The 17,482-nt window shown below is 40.6% G+C and overlaps 1 protein-coding gene across 1 annotated transcript in view; it reads right to left on the reverse strand.

Annotated features, from left to right (window-relative positions):
• Nucleotides 1-7,816: 7,816 nt before the first annotated feature.
• KIAA1549 (KIAA1549 ortholog) overlaps nucleotides 7,817-17,482 on the reverse strand; it is a 154,012-nt gene continuing 144,346 nt past the window's right edge. The window contains exon 20 of the mRNA XM_068549539.1: nucleotides 7,817-12,046. Coding sequence (XP_068405640.1) covers nucleotides 11,795-12,046 — 252 coding nt within the window. The 3' untranslated portion in view covers nucleotides 7,817-11,794. The remainder of the gene's footprint in view (nucleotides 12,047-17,482) is intronic.

Genomic DNA, 17,482 nt, shown 5'->3' on the forward strand with positions numbered 1-17,482 from the left:
TGAAACTCTGTTATAAGGTACTTGCAAGTGGACTTGGATGAGTCATAAGTATGTATTGCAAACTCTAGGGCAATTGCTTAAAAGAATAAAAATAGAAGAAAAATTGAAATGTTAAGAGAGGAGAGAAATGGAATGATATAAAATGTTCATAAAACTAGAGAAGGCAGAAAAAGACAAAAAAAACCCAGAAACAACACAATCAATGAATGAAAACAGTAACAAATATGGCAAACATGTCCACAATCACTTTAAATGTGAATGGCCTTGACATGTATACACTGATGTGTATAACATTGATGACTAATAAGAACCTGCTGTATAAAAAAATAAATAAAATAAAATTCAAAAATAAAATGTGAATGGCCTAAATAAACCAATTAAAAGAATATCAAAATAGATAGAAAAAAAACAAGACCCAACTATACATTGTCTACAAGAAACCCACTTTAAATATAAAGACATAGATAGATTAAATGGAAAGGGATGGAGAAAGATATACCATGCTAGCACTAATCAAAAGAAAGTTGGCATAGTTACGTTCATTTTAGAGCAGAATTCAAAGAAGGAAATTTGTCAGGGATAAAGAGAAGCATTATAAAATGATAAAGGGGCCAATTTTCCAAGAAGATATAACAACCCTTAATGTGTATACTCCTAACAACAGAGCAACAAAATACGTGAGGCAAAAACTGATAGAACAGCAGGGAGAAACAGATGAATCTACTATTATAGCTGGAGACTTCAACACCCCTCTATCCATAACTGACAAACCCATCAGGCAGAAAATCAGTAAGGACATAGTTAAACAGAACAGCGCCATCAATCAACTGAATTTAATTGACATTTATAGACTACTCCATCCAACCACAGCAGACTACACATTCTTCTCAAACTCACATGGAATATTCACCAAGATAGACTATATTCTGGGCCATAACAAATTAAAGAGAAGAAATAGCTCCGTGTCACTCAGTCATTATGTTACCCCAAATAACAGACACTATTAATTTGAATGTATCTTTCTAGCCATGGAAAATGAAGCCGAGTTCGTCTTTTAAAAAGCACAAAATTAGACAATCTACCGTGAAATAATGTATTTGCTGCCTATTAAAAAAAAACCCCTAAGCTAATAAGTCTAAAGAAATGGTAATATATTCACTTGAAATCAATTTTTCTCAGAAGCAGAAAGGTTGTCAGTTTTCACATCTCTACAGACTGACATGAATCTGGGCTGTGTTGTTTTCCCTCCTTGCACAATGGGAAATATCCCTGCTCCTCCGAACACCAATTCCCCCATTATGCTCTGAATCCCAGCCCTTCTCACGCTCTTCTCTGTCTTCACTCCATGGGCCACCCCTATCAGTGCACAACATGTCTGGTATCCATAATTTTAAGGTTGCCATATTTAGCAAATAAAAATACAGACACGTAGGTAAATTTAGTAGGAATAAATGAAACTTTGATGTTCTTTGCCTGTGTTTTAGCTTATCAATATCATTTGTAATTCTGACTGCCACCCATCACAATACCATCCTTCTACATTTTGAGGCATATCAAATTCAGTTAAGTCATTCTGAACTCATTGATGTGAAGAGCATACAAACCCTAACTTCTGAGGTCCAGGGGACAGTAACCTCAGAAGACAGAAACCTTAATTATCCAGAAAGGGGTTGAGACACGGAGGACTTTGTCATAGGCCAAAGCAGACTTTTGACCCTGCAGAGATACTTGAGATGTTACTCTTGGTTCACCCATCAATGGGTTGGGGAGAAAGAGGTAGGCAGCCTGGGCAGGAAATGCGTTATGGAAAGTTGATGTGTGTGCCAGTGAAGGGAAAGACATCGAGGCAAACACTTTTCACAAGGGTCCCCCCAAGGCAGTGTGCAGAAGCTTTTAAGTTACCTGCGTTAAATCCGAGGCTAGAAATGGAATATGGCTTTCTGGACCCAGCCTCCCTGTCCATGAAGTCCTCTATCTCAGCTACAAGCACTGGGAAGTCCCTGCAAAATGCCATGAAATATGTCAGGAGGTCAATCGGCCAGTGCCCCCCAGTGGAGCACAGAATTAGCCACAAAGGGGTGGGGTTCTCAAGGTCATGGTGCCATTTCCCTCCAGCAGCTGAAGAACCCCAGACACATTCCCCCATCCTTCTTCCCAGATTACATCCTGCACCAGTTCTAATCCTTTTGCCCTCTTCCTGACCCTCCCCCTGCCCTTGTATACTTTGGAATCCAAATCAATAGATTATAAGATCAATTAGAAAGCAAATCATCGTGATCAGTCCCAATCAACAAACAAGATTAAATTGGCTGTCTGGATGGGAGGGGAGTTTGGGGGAAAATGGATACCTGTATATGTATGGCTGAGTCGCTTTGCTGTGCACATGAAACTATCACAACATTGTTAATCGGCTATACTTCTATATAAAATAAAAAGTTTTTTAAAAAAGATTAAATTGGCTGAGATTTAAATTTTTTTATTAAAATTTTGATTGCAGTATCTCTGATGGTGGAGTTGTAGTGGTTTTTATTTCCTTTTTTGCTAATCTGAATTTGTCCAGAAAAGATAAAATTAAATAGATTAGGTTTAATGGGCTACCTATAGTATTGGGTTGACCAAAAGGTTCGTTCGTTTTTTTCCATAAGATGGCTCTAGTAGCACTTAGTTGTCTTTTTCATTCAAAACAATTTTGTTAGAGTGTATGTGACAGCTGTCATATGAACATGCATTTAAAAAAAGACTTATCAAAACTGGTGAATATTTGTGTAGCCATTTTAATATTGAAGATGAAAGAAAAAAGCAACATTTTCGACATATTATGCTTTATTATTTCAAGAAAGGTAAAAATGCAACTGAAACACACAAAATGATTTGTGCAGTGTATGGAGAAGGTGCTGTGACTGATCGAACATGTCAAAAGTGGTTTGCAAAGTTTCGTGCTGGAGATTTCTTGCTGGACAATGTTCCAAGGTCGGGCAGACCAGTTGAAGTTGAGAGCCATCAATTCAAGACATTAACTGAGAACAATCAACGTTATACCACGGGGGAGATAGCCGACATACTCAGAATATCCAAATCAAGTGCTGAAAATCATTTGCGCCAGCTTGGTTACGTTAATCGCTTTGATGTTTGGGTTCCACATAAGTTAAGCGAAAAATACCTTCTTGACTGTATTTCCATATGTGATTCTCCTTAAATGTGATGAAAACGTCCCATTTTTAAAATAAATTGTGATGGACGATGAAAAGTGGATACTGTACAACAATGTGGAATGGAAGAGATTGTGGGGCAAGTGAAATGAACTACCACCAACCACACCAAAGGCCGGTCTTCATCCAAAGAAAGTGATATTGTGTATACGGTGGGATTGGAACGGAGTCCTCTATTACGAGCTTCTTCTAGAAAACCAAATGATTAATTCCAACAAGTACTGCTCCCAATCAGACCAACTGAAAGCGGCACTCGATGAAAAGCGTCCAGAATTAGTCAACAGAAAACGCATAATCTTCCATCAGAATAACACAAGACTGCATGTTTCTTTGATGACCAGGCAAAAACTGTTACAGCTTGGCTGGGAAGTTCTGATTCATCTGCTGTATTCACCAGACATTTCACCTTCAGATTTCCATTTATTTAGGTCTTTACAAAATTCTCTTAATGGAAAAAATTTCAATTCCCTGGAAGTCTGTAAAGGCACCTGGAACAGTTCTCTGCTCAAAAAGATAAAAAAGTTTTGGGAAGATGGAAGTACGAAGTTGCCTGAAAAAATGGCAGAAGGTAGTGGAACAAAAGGGTGAATATGTTGTTCAATAAAGCTCTTGGTGAAAATGAAAAATGTGTGTTTTATTTTTACTTAAAAACCGAAGGCACTTTTTGGCCAACCCAAAAATATGATGTTCTGATTTAAATTTGGTTAATTGTATCTTTTTTCAAGAACTTTACTCCTAAACTTGTCTTGCAAGGAATCCAGAAAGAACAGTAGCAGGGAAATGTAAAACAGCATTCTAAACACATACCGGTTCTTGGACCTCAAATCCAGGCAGTGATTATTCGCGCGCTCTCTCTCTCTCTCTCTCACTTAAAGCTTTAGGAATTTCTAAAGGGAATAGCTACTTCTGAATTCTGCTACAAATAGAACATCCCTGCTGTTCTTCAAAAGCAGCCACAACGCCAAATTACTCTGGGGGGAAAAGACCAACATTCATTTGTACTAAAATGCAGCAACTCCATTTTAGCTTTTAAGCCATTGTTTAAAAAACAAAAACAAAAAAACCGCAACTCTTTGTACTAATGTTTTCTTTAGAACAATCTCAGAATTGTAAAATCCTGAATGAAAGACACCACTGATTTGAGGCATATCATCACATCACAGAATCAAAGTCGAAATATTTACACTAATGCGTATTTTCAGGGTACTGATGTAACCACCCATGAACCAGTCACTCTAAAACAACTTTACAATAGGAGCTTTCCAGATATGTTCTCTTTCATGCTTCTGTAATGCTATCCTTTGGCACAAATATGACACATAGTAGTTTAACTACATGAATATGGGTTACCTAGAATTGTGACTACAATTTTTGCAGTCTCCCAACACCAGAGAGATCAAACACACACCACCGCTAATTATTCCCCCAGGTGGGTGTAGCAAGGAAGGTGTGGGAGATCTTTAGAGGAAGAAAGTTACTGGATAAATAGTGCACGGTCCAACAACAATAAAAACATTTCATTAATTATCTAACCCAGGCACTGGACCAAAGGACCCCTCTTATTTGTTATTGTTTCTTGTTTGCTTTTTACCTTAAACCGTGCTTGGCAGGTGCAATGTGGAAGAGGAGAAAGAGGGACAAGAAATGCCAACTATGGTTTAAGTTCACATTCACGTCAACCCAGTGGTCGGGCTCTGGGTGTGGGACCAGCCTGACCTTCCTCCTAAGCCTTAGCTGCTTCTCCTAACTCCTTGTTCTTCCACCATTTTGAACCTTTTCACATTCCGAGCATGTAAAATCTCTTAGGGGAACGAGGTGTACCAAGTAGTCCACACTGTGTTTTTGGTTTTAATCTGAAGGATACTTATTAAAACATAATATAAAGATATATTAAAACTATTATATTTCTTCAGCTATGTCTAAAATACTGGAGTATCTGACACCACTGTGTGAATATATGTATGTTTTTAAATCCCTTTTTCTTTCAAGGATTAATTTTTCGTTTTGCCAAATGTGCTTAAACTTTCCTGATATCCTGTCCTTCTGTTTTGTTAGTTTTTTTTTTTTTTTAACCTCTGTAAACAGCTGAAACACACATTAGTTTCTTCATAGTGGTCTGCTTTCTCTAATTTTTAGGTTCAAATTCTCCTTTTGGTTGATCCTGTGAACTCTCCTTCGTGAAGGCTTATTTTCTGCCAAGACTTGCAACTGTTAACTGTGGTTTCCACTTCAGCAGGAGCTGACTGTCTTGAGAAGCAAGGCAAGTTCTGGGTCATGGATGCCCACGGCAGGCTCTTATTAGCCTCTGCAGGGGCCTATGGGCTTTATCTGTACCAGATTAGTTTTTAAATTTTCAATTAATTTTAGAGAAAAATTGCAAAAATAGAGTGTTTCTGTATACCTTTTACATAGCTTCCCCTAGTATTAAAGTTAGCAGAATCAGTAAATGAACCTCTGTACAATACTGCTAACTACACTATAGACTGTATTTGGATTTCACCATTTTTTCCACTGATAACCTTTTTTGTTGTTGTTCTAGAATCCTATCCAGGTTTCCACATTTCATTCCTTTGTTGTGTTCCACTGTGTTTTGTAGTTTCTCGTGTTTTTCTCAGTTTCAAGGGGTTTTTATTTTCTTGAGTTTCATAAACAACTCCAGGTTTACCCTATTACCTTTCAAGGTTATACAAACTTCGATCTTCTCAGTTATCTTTCTAGGCTGTAGTCCTAATCTTTTAATTCCAAAATGAATCTGCTCTTAATGGAAGCATCAATTTGATTAGTGGGGAGCCGTAAAGCAAAACAGTTGAGTAGAAAAGAGTGGCACCAACCAATGTGAGTGACAATTCTGTGAATTCCACACACTGAAGAGACTGCTTTCAACTTAATTCCTTGGAAAATGAAAGTACCAGGTGTTCTCACGAGGGACACGAAAATTAGAGAAAAACATCTCATGCAACTTTCACATTTTGCAAATGAGAGAATTATCATGTTGCAAAGGAAATAAACAGAAAATATCACTTGACACCAATTCATAGCATTTATTGACATTTCCATTTAAAATGCTAAGAAAGCTGTATAAATTGTAAACATGGAAACCAAACACTTGCATAAATTATCTCAAAAACTCTACAGCACATTAGAAAACAGTGCAGCTAATTGAAGGGTAGAAACGTAACCAGCAAAGAGAAGGGAGGGTTCAATTACTAAATCATATACCCCTACTGAAATTTAAGGGCCCGTTTGAGACCAGCAAACCATGATTGTCAAGTTCAAATTGCAGTACTGAGGCCACGAGTGTCCTCAATTTACTCTGCATATTTTCGTACATTAATACTCATAATCTAGGAATGAGAGTGCAGGAAGAGTCATAAGACCATGGACCTTGACAAAGTCGGAGGAGACAAGTGGGCATCTCAGAGCGGCTCGGCTAAGCAGCCTTTCCCGTAAGGGCGAGGCTCGCCCGACCCCCATGCTCCCTAGACTGTGACCCGGAGGAGGGCAAAGTGGAGAGTTTCTACTCCCCTTTTCTGAAATTAACCCTCTGTTGCTTAGAGCAACCGAGCCCATTGGTGGAGCCTCCGTTCCCCCTAGCGCCCCCTCCTCCTTCCCCACATCTGCAGAAGGAACGGTACAGGGACCCTGGCTATTAGCTGGCCCTGTACTATTCCAACCTTGCACACTTAGGGAGTCAAGTTATGAATGCTGGAAATCTGGTGGACATGAGAAGGGGCTATTCATGACGTTCCAAATTGTCCAGAAAGATTCCGTGGAATCAGGGACCTCGAGACCCAAATCACTTCACTTTTTCGCTGTCCCTTCTACTTATCCACTCTTTCTTTAAATGTGAAGTGGCCCCAGAGCAGAAAAACCCAGAGGAAGAAGGAAAAGCAAAGAGCCTGCATGATTATCTACCCTGTGGGAAAGGAATTTGGACAGAGTGCCTCAGAGGGAGACATTCCTTCCTTCTTTCACTTGCTCACTGGTTCCCAACTTTGTTTCATGTTTCCAAGGCATCTGATATTCTTCTCCTAAATATCAATGCTGCTGCGTGTTAAGGTAAGTTGTCAAGTGTTCTGTTACACGCACAGCACGGAATGAGGATTGTACCGTGAGGTTTCGGTTTTCAAGTCTTTTTCATAAAATGAGAGAAAGGAGTCCTAGTTTAAACACTGAACATCACCAAGGATATCAGAAGAAACCTGAAACACACACACTCCTTGTTCGCTAGGTAACAAGTGTAAGCGTAATACAGTTTATGAGTGTGTTACAGCAGTTGCTCAGAGAAACCCCTCTCACCTGTTACGAGAATATCCATGACGGTGCTGGATTAAACGTAAAAATGAAGTTCAAGTTATCGTCCCATAAAAACGTGCTTTGAAAAAAAAACCCCCAAAAAACGTGGTTTGTGTTCAAATGGTCTACATACAGGTGCAGAAGTAGACTTCTTCACGCTCCTGCCTGGAACAAAGGTGGGTAAGTGGGCTCTGGAGACTGGCTTTGGGGACTTGCTCTGGAGGTAGGAATGAAATGGCTAAAACATCTACAGTGAAAGCGGGCATGGTACTTAACACTGGAGCCCCCTGCCCACCCACCCCTTAACCAGCTCTCCTTCCAACGAACAGATTCATTCATGTCTAGGAATCTCACATGAGAGGGATAGAGAAGTGTATTTAATGATTAACTCCTGAAGTACTGCAAATGCAAATCAGGGTCCAAGTGACTGGTTTGGTCACTGGAGCACTAAGTTGTGCAAACGCAGTAAACACTGACCCTGTACACAGTTCAACAGGAGGCTCATAAAGCACAGAATTACCTGTTTCAGCCCGAAGCCTCCAGGTGTCCCTTCACCTGTGCCCTGCATCACAGGCCTCATGCCCTGAAAAATCTGGTTGGCAAAAAAACAGCTTAGTCTGCTGCTCAAAAGCCACATACCACCAAAATGAAAACACGCTCTGAAATTAAGTATAATCTGGAGGAAAATGTGTAGGTAGCTGCAAAGAAGTCAAATATATTTATTTATAACCCACTATGCTCCACAAAGGATTAAATGTGGCCGAGTGGCTGACCCTTGAGATCTGCTCTAAGCAGTAGACCTCGGTGGAAGTCTATTTTCACACTTGACATTGGTCATCCAGCAGTTCCTGGGACTCTCCCCTCCCCTTCAGAACGGATCTCTTCCTCCGCCGACCTTCTTCCCAAGCCTGGTCATTTTCTCGCTGTATTCCTGCAAATGTATCCTCATAGCATCACTTCCTCCTCTTATAAAACTCCCTCAACCGTGCAGTTAGGGATTTCGTCCCCATATTGGAGCGGATCAGGATCAAGGTTATTTTCAACGGCAGCTTCACCCACTTTCTCCATCTGGCTCTTCCCACACCATCTCACCATGCGCCTGGGAAGCTCCTGTCTTCCTTAAAGTAGCTTCTGACATTGAGTTCTCCCCAAGATCCCACTGTTTCCCTAGGTGCAACTTCCATTCCTCCTTCTGAGTGCCTAATGCACTTGTGTACTTTCAGTGAATCTTACTGATGTTTAAACCACGTTATTTTTCCTTTTCTTCCATCTTTTACAGCCATGGGCATTGTCTGATTCAGATTCTAAGATCTCAGAAGGCGGGGCTCCTACTGATTTATTTGGTGCCAGCAACAGCAGAAAATCAGGAGCAGAAAGTTGCATGATGATTGAAAGTTAACGGTGAAGGAAGTGAATTTAAAGCAAAGCAGGAGAGAGGAAGCGGAGTCACACGGGGCCTCTAGTTTTGCTCTGGTTACCTCCACGTGAACTCGCTCACTGGGAGGCCACAGCAGATCAGATCACCCATCCCACCGCAATCACACAGATATCGTCTACATTCTCACAGTGCTTTGTGCTCCCTCCTCAAGGGACGTTTGCACATGTGACCACATCTGATTCTCTCAATGAGAAATTTCCTGGGGGGTGGGCAGGGGATGCCTGTTCTCGTTTGGCTGATGCAGAAAATGAGGCTCAGAGAAGGGACCTGACACAGCCAGTGAGTGACTGTGTAGATTCCGAAAATGATCATTTCTCCAAACAATCTTCTCTAAAACTCTGACTCAAATTTATAGCTCTTGTTATTACCACTAGAACTTTTCAAAGAGGAAAAAAGAACAGACGTAACATTTAACTTTTCCTTTTGTGGTCTTTCAATAAATGGAACTCCAGAGCCACGCGTGACTGCCACGAGGACCTCTCGTTACGTAGATCCCATTCACTGAGTGATGCTCCCCACGACAGCTAGTCTGTTCTGAGCCTGGTGACGGTCAAACTGAGTGCAAACTGAGTAGGCTTTATGGCCAACGCAAGAGTGCCGGGGATCCCACCGGCCTGCTCACACCCACCACACATCACCGGCTGTTTATTACACGTCATCTTTGGTCTTGACGTCGGTTTAAAAGTGTATCGGTTCTAAGAAGAAAAATACAGGTAGACTCCCCTTATGCTAGTTTGAAAGGCATCAAAACTGCTACTGCAGCCCTGTTTAAAACAGAGGCCCGTTTCTGCCATGTACTAAGGAGGTAATCATGTTCGTACAATCTGCGTGTGAACACTTAGGACAATGAGAAGAATGGGAGGAGGGGGCCAGCATTTACCCCAGCAGCTGGCACTCAATCTGAATTCACCGTAAGGTGTCCGTCATAAAATGCTGCTTGGATCTCTGAAATTCTTAATTACACGTTCAAGAAACCTGGTATTTTTGAATGACATGCAAGGAGAATCTCCACTCTGGGCAAGTCTGGTATTAAACCAAGACCAAGAGGTGAGAAATCAAGCCCAGATCGGGGTCTTCTCTCCCCCGCTCTTTGGAGCCTGTGAGGGTCGCCTATAAAGGGGTTCCCATTCCTTTATTTAGCGTTCTCAAGAGACTTGTCCTCCTGCACTCCCCCTTTTTCAGAGGTGCAAAGATGAAAAATGGCTACATTTTAATTTCCCAGAACCAACTTTCCCTGGATTGTGAGACTCTTGAGTCTACACAACAGGCTTAACATGACTCTCATGAAGGGCTGAAACATGACTCTGAAACCCAGTGATTACACTTTAGGAACCTATTTTAGCTGCTTCAGGGTTCTTAAAATTTGACACAGATACACAGATTTTGACCAGTCAGAACCCCAAATTCTGCCCATGTATCTGATATTTAATTAAAGATATTAGTTGATCTACTAAAAAAGGATTCACGGAAATTTGTCATCTAAGTCTGTTTTTCTTCTTCATTTCACTCAGGTCCCAGAAAACAGAACAGCCCTTGTTACTCTATTCCTTACTCCACTTTGGGAAGGGGAGAAATGTTTGCTTCAGGGGTCAATCTCAAGTGGGAGGACCCCTCTGTTGGGCCCAAGGACGGTTTTAACAGTCACTAGACAGAGTCAGGGACAATAAAATCAGAAACCAGAAGCAACATTTTTTCTCCCTCGTGGTCTCAAAGCTCTTCTTTCCTTTCTTGACTCATTACGAAGAGGCTGAACAGAACTCGGTTTCACTTCCAGGTCTCGAACACAGGGAATGTGATACCATGAATGCATCCATGGATAACCAACCATTCAGCGGTCCTAGGAATTCTGACAGATCATTTTTGCTTATGTAAGATTTCTCATTCAAACATAATTTGGGAGCAACTCATCAGCAAAGTGCAAGGATTCATTAGGACCTCCTGAAAGCCTCATTCTTTAGGCCTGGCCTGGATGAAGACATGTACTCAAATGAGACGCAATGGGCAGTTGCATGTGTCCGATTCACAAACCACAAATACAATTAAGAATGTAAATCTAAACTTTGATATGTATTTTGAATAACCAAATAAATATTAAGCTTTTTCCATTTTGGGAGGCTTTTTTTTTTTTTCCCTTTCTAGAACAAAATGAAACCTTCCACATATCCTTCCATTGAGAAAGCCAAAGTTGCATTTCACAGACGAGGTGAAGGGCTCTTGGAGCTGTAGCACCAGAAGTAGAAGGAAAATGCAGTTGATGGCTTCGTTTGGAATCATCAGGCTCTACGATCTATCATTTGGTTTCTCACTAGTAGCTTTTTAAATTCCCAAATAGTCTTAGTATTCATGTTGTTAATATTACTATTAAAGTAAGTTCCTACGGAGGAAAAGAGGGAAATTAAGTTGTTAATGTCTTCAAATCTCTTTTCTCAGAAAACAAAGCAGCAGGTTCACTGTACAAACCAGTCTGAATCACATCTTCCCACGGAAATACTAGAGTCCTTTAATCCCTACACCATCTACACATTTTCACCTTTCACCTTTAAAAAAGAGACTAACTTAGTAATTTCATTAGCTTAGAATTGTGGTTTGTCTTTCGTGAAGTGCTGCTGGCTTTTGGCCAAAAGTACATAAATTTCAACTGAACCCAGGTGGTCACAAAATTGCCAACGTATTAAAGGAACATGAGCTGTCACGTGACTTATGGCATCTTTTAAAATTGCAACTTGTTCCCTTACTTGGGCCCTTAGCCCAGGAGATGCTTGTCCTCTTACAAACACCTGCTCAGTTGATTTCCTTTTAGTCTTGCTTCCACGGGAAGCGGATACTTGGCAAATGTGCAAGGTGAGGCCAATCAGCTGTGGAAGTTCTGCACGGTGGTCTGCTTCTGGGAGAGCCGGAGGAGCTCCTCGCGGATAGCCTTGATGAGAGAGGCTGAGGAGTGGCCGGGCTGGAGGTCTTCCGTGGAGCTGGTAGGGTAGGCCAGCCTGGCGCCCGGCAGCCCCCTGTGCGGGAGGTTCCCAGCAGGAGCCAAGGGCTCCCGCCCTGAAGTCCTTGGCACCTGGAACAGCGGTGACGAATACTCCTGATGTCCAAGCATGTGTGTCTGAAAAACATGGCAAACGTTACTGCACTTCCCACATGAAAACAGGAGGGAAGATCAGATGCAAACTGGCATTGGACGTGCTCCGCCCGTCTCCCACCCGACAGCTCAGCCTCCCTGGACAGGAATGGAGAGAAGTAACCGCAGACAAATTGCTCGAGGGAGAGCAGTACCATAAAGAAGCCCATGAACTTAACAAGGGCCTAGGGACTTCTCTGGTGGTCTAGTGGGTAAGACTCCGTGTTCCCAATGCAGGGGGCCCTGGTTCGATCCCTGGCTGGGGAACAAGATCCCGCATGCATGCTGCAACTAACAGTTCACATGCCACAACTAAGAAGTCCACATGCCACAACTAAGAGTCCGCATGCCGCAACTAAGACCCGGCCCAGCCTAAATAAATAAATAAATAAATACTTTAAAAAACCAAAAAGCAAGGGCCTATAAACACTTGCTTAAAGACAGACAGAAAGAATGAATGTGCAGTCGGCCCCACTGGCTAATCCCTACGCTGCCGTGTGTGGAAGTGAGTGGGCTGCTGGGGAACCAGGAAGGGCCCTGCAGAGCTGGACAGAGAGGGAGGCCAGAGCAGCCCACAGATGGGAAGGTCGGATGAAGATGTCTGCTCAGAGGGATAAGCACGTACTGGCAGACGGACCGACGGGAACAGCAACTGCCTTTGCTCAGAGTCCAGAGCCCAAGGACGGCATGATGAGAACACAGACCGGGCCCACGGGGCAGCAACGAGATCTCAGAGTCATCTTCCATCCTATCTGTCCGTGTGTCTGTATATCAGTGCCCTGTAGAGCCTTTTCTTTAAAAAGCTATCTGCGCTAAAACATACAATAGTTTTGCTGGTGTTGGCAAAATAGAGATTGAGCATTCCTTTGACAAGAATTATACTTTTCAGTGATTTTTTTTTCCATATTTTTTCAGTGAAAAAATCTCTCTTTTCATACACACACACACAGACACACACACACTACGTCTGTGGTTTCACTTGGGCGAAGAGCAACCTGATAGCCTGGTCAACATGACAGTCAAGCCCTAGAAAAACTTCTACATTTCACTTCTCCAAATCATGACCAAGAGGCCCTCTAAAAGTGCATGTCAGATTTGACGGGAAAACCCAGAACACCTCATGAAACTAAGCTGGGCACAGAAAAAGCAAAATGTCAGCAAATGTAAAGCAGAGACCTGAGACTATAAGGATAGCCATGTATCTTTCAGGGGAACATTATATTCTAAAGTTAATTTCTTTCCACTGAGTAAAAGCATCTAGTCACAAAGGGAATTTAGTGTATCTGCTGGAAAAGCATGTAAGTGCAACGAAAGTTGAGGCAGAGTAATAAGGATGAAACAAAAAATATTATTTTGGTTTGTGTTTTCAAATTCATTAATTTAACCCCCTTTGGTATAAAATTCTTGAGAAAATGAAAGCATTTGTAGAAATTACCGGTGCCCATATTGATTCCATTCTTATCAAGGAGTGACCACAGTGATAAGAAGCCTCCAAAAGATGACTTATGCATTGCAATGTCCCAAACAGTTTGCTTATGGCAAAGGCATCTACTCACGGCGGTTATAATGGAAATGACATTAACAAACCCACAATAAAGCTCAAATGGTGAGCAAGGAGGTATGTGAGATCATGAATATTTATACAGTGATCACACCAAAGATCAAGTCCAGATTTTATAGGTTCAAACACACTCCTTAAAGGTCAAAATTATAGAGACAGAAAGTAGGATGGTGGTTGCCTGGAGCTGGGGGGAGCGGCGAATGGGGAGTTTGGGTTTAATGGGTATAGAGTTTCAGTTTTTCAGATGAAATGAGCTATGGAGATGGATGGTGGGATGGTTGCATAATATTACGAACGTATTTAAAACCACTGAGGTGTACACTTAAAAATGGTTCAAATGGTAAATTTTATGTTACATGTATTTTACCATAATTGAAAAAAATGGTAGGAAAAGTAACTGTTTCTTAGGCCTCTGTGCAGATTTTCCATAATGAATATTGCTTTTATTATTTTTAAGTTTTTTTTAATGGATCTTTATTGGAGTATAATTGCTTCACAATACTGTTAGTTTCTGTTATACAACAAAGTGAATCAGCCATACACATACATATGTCCCCATATCCCCTCTCTCTTGAGCCTCCCTTCCACCCTCCCTATCCCACCCCTCTAGGTCATTGCAAAGCACCGAGCTGATCTCCCTGTGCTATGCTGCTGCTTCCCACTAGGCTAACTGTTTTACATTCGGTGGTGTATATATGTCAATGCCACTCTCACTTTGCCCCAGCTTTGCCCTCCCACCCTGTGTCCTCAAGTCCATTCTCTATGTCTACATCTTTATTCCTGCCCTGCAACTAGGTTCATCAGCATCATTTTTTTTTGATTCTATACATATGTGTTAGCACACAATATTTGTTTTTCTCTTTCTGACTTACTTCACTCTGTATGACAGACTCTAGGTCCATCCACCTCACTACAAATAACTCAGTTTCGTTTCTTTTTATGGCTGAGTAATATTCCATTGTATATATGTGCCACATCTTCTTTATCCATTCATCTGTCGATGGACACTTAGGTTGCTTCCATGTCCTGGCTATTGTAAATAGTGTTGCAATGAACACTGTGGTACATGTGTCTTTTTGAATTATGGTTTTCTCAGGGTATATGCCCAGTAGTGGGATTGCTGGGTCATACGGTAGTTCTATTTTTAGTTTTTTAAGGAACCTCCATACTGTTTTCCATAGTGGTTGTATCAATTTACATTCCTACCAACAGTGCAGGAGGGTTCCCTTTTCTCCACACCCTCTCCAGCATTTATCGTTTGTAGATTTTTTGATGATGGCCATTCTGACTGGTGTGAGGTGATACCTCATTGTAGTTTTGATTTGCATTTCTCTAATGATTAGTGATGTTGAGCATTTTTTCACATGCCTCTTGGCCATCTGTATGTCTTCCTTGGTGAAATGTCTATTTAGGTCTTCCACCCATTGTTTTAATTGGATTGTTTGTTTTTGTGATATTGAGCTCCATGAACTATTTGTATATTTTGGAGATAATCCTTTGTCTGTTGTTTCATTTGCAAATATTTTCTCCCATTCTGAGGGTTGTCTTTTCATCTTGTTTATGGTTTCCTTTGCTGTGCAAAAGCTTTTACGTTTAATTAAGTCCCATTTGTTTATTTTTATTTCCATTTCTCTAAGAGGTGGGTCAAACAAGATCTTGCTGTGGTTTATGTCAAAGAGTGTTTTTCCTATGTTTTCCTCTAAGAGTTTTATAGTGTCTGGTCTTATATTTAGGTCTTTAATCCATTTGGAGTCTATTTTTGTGTATGGTGTCAGGTGGTGTTCTAATTTCATTCTTTTATATGTAGCTGTCCAGTTTTCCCAGCACCACTTACTGAAGAGGCTGTACTGTCTCCACTGTATGTTCTTGCCTCCCTTGTCGTAAATTAGGTGCCCATATGTGTGTGGGTTTATCTCTGGGCATTCTATCCTGTACCGTTGATCTATATTTCTGTTTTTGTGCCAGTACCACACTATCTTGATTACTGTAGCTTTGTGGTATTGTTTGAAGTCAAGGAGCCTGATTTCTCCAACTCCATTTTTCTTTCTCAAGATTGCTTTGGCTATTCCGGGTCTTTTATGCTTCCATACGAATTGTATAATTTTTTGTTCTAATTCTGTGAAGAATGCCATTGGTAGTTTGATAGGGATTGAACTGAATCTGTAGATTGGTTTGGGTAGTATAGTCATTTTCACAATACTGATTCTTCCAATGTAAGAACATGGTATATTTCTCCATCTGTTTATGTCATCTTTGATTTCTTTCATCAGTGTTTTATAGTTTTATGAGTACAAGTCTTTCACCTCCTTAGGCAGGTGTATTCCTAGGTATTTTATTTTTTTGGTTGTGATGGTAAATGGGATTGTTTCCTTAATTTCTCTTTCTGATTTTTCATTGTTGGTGTATAGGAATGCCAGAGATTTCTATGCATTAATTTTGTATCCTGCAACCTTCCCAAATTCATTGATTAGTTCTAGTAGTCTTCTGGTGGCATCTTTAGGATTTTCTATGTATAGTATCATGTCATCAGCAAACAATGACAGTTTTACTTCTTTTCTAATTTGTATTCCTTTCATTTCTTTTTCTTCTCTGATGGCCGTGGCTAGGACTTCCAAAACTATGTTGAAGAAGAGTGTCAAGAGTGGTCATCCTTGTCTTGCTCCAGATCTTAGTGGAAATGCTTTCAGTTTTTCACCACTGAGTATGATGCTTGTTGTGGGTTTGTCATATCCGGCCTTTATTATGTTGAGGTAGGTTCCCTCTATGCCCACTTTCTGGAGAGTTTTTATCATAAATGAATTTTGAACTGAATTTTGTCAAAAGCTTTTTCTGCATCTATTGAGATGATCATATGGTTTTTCTTCTTCAATTTGTTAATATGGTGTATCACACTGATTGCTTTGTGTATACTGAAGAATCCTTGCATCCCTGGGCTAAATCCCACTTGATCGTGGTGTATGATCCTTTTAATGTGTTGTTGGATTCTGTTTGCTAGTATTTTGTTGAGGATTTTTGCATCTATAATCATCAGTGATATTGGTCTGTAATTTTCTTTTTTTGTAGTATCTTTGCCTGGTTTTGGTATCAGGGTGATGGTGGCCTCATAGAATGAGTTTGGGAGTGTCCCTTCCTCTGCAATTTTTTGGAAGAGTTTGAGAAGGATGGGTGTTAGCTCTTCTCTAGATGTTTGATAGAATTCACCTGTGAAGCCATCTGGTCCTGGACTTTTGTTTGTTGGAAGATTTTTAATCACAGTTTCAATTTCATTACTTGTGATTGGTCTGTTCATATTTTCTGTTTCTTCCTGGTTCAGTCTTGGAAGGTATACCTTTCTAAGAATTTGCCCAGTTCTTCCAGGTTGTCCATTTTATTGGCATAGCGTTGCTTGTAGTAGTCTCTTAGGATGCTTTGTATTTCTGCGGTGTCTGTTGTAACTTCTCCTTTTCATTTCTAATTTTATTGATTTGAGTCCTCTCCCTCTTTTTCTTGATGAGTCTGGCTAATGGCTTATCAATTTTGTTTATCTTCTCAAAGAACCAGCTTTTAGTTTTATTGATCTTTGCTACTGTTTTCTTTGTTTCTATTTCATTTATTTCTGCTCTTATTTTTATGATTTCTTTCCTTCTACTGACATTGGGTTTTCTTTGTTCTTCCTCTAGTTGTTTTAAGTGTAGGGGTGGATTGTTTATTTGAGATTTTTCTTGATTCTTGAGGTGAGATTGAATTGCTATAAACTTCCCTCTTAGAACTGCTTTTGCTGTGTCCCATAGGTTTTGGGTCGTTGTGTTTACGTTGTCATTTGTTTCTATGTATTTTTTTTACTTCTTCTTTGATTTCTTCAGTGATCTCTTGGTTATTCA

The sequence above is a fragment of the Eschrichtius robustus genome, chromosome 8 (assembly GCF_028021215.1).
Source record: "Eschrichtius robustus isolate mEscRob2 chromosome 8, mEscRob2.pri, whole genome shotgun sequence".
NCBI classification, from domain to species: domain Eukaryota; kingdom Metazoa; phylum Chordata; class Mammalia; order Artiodactyla; family Eschrichtiidae; genus Eschrichtius; species Eschrichtius robustus.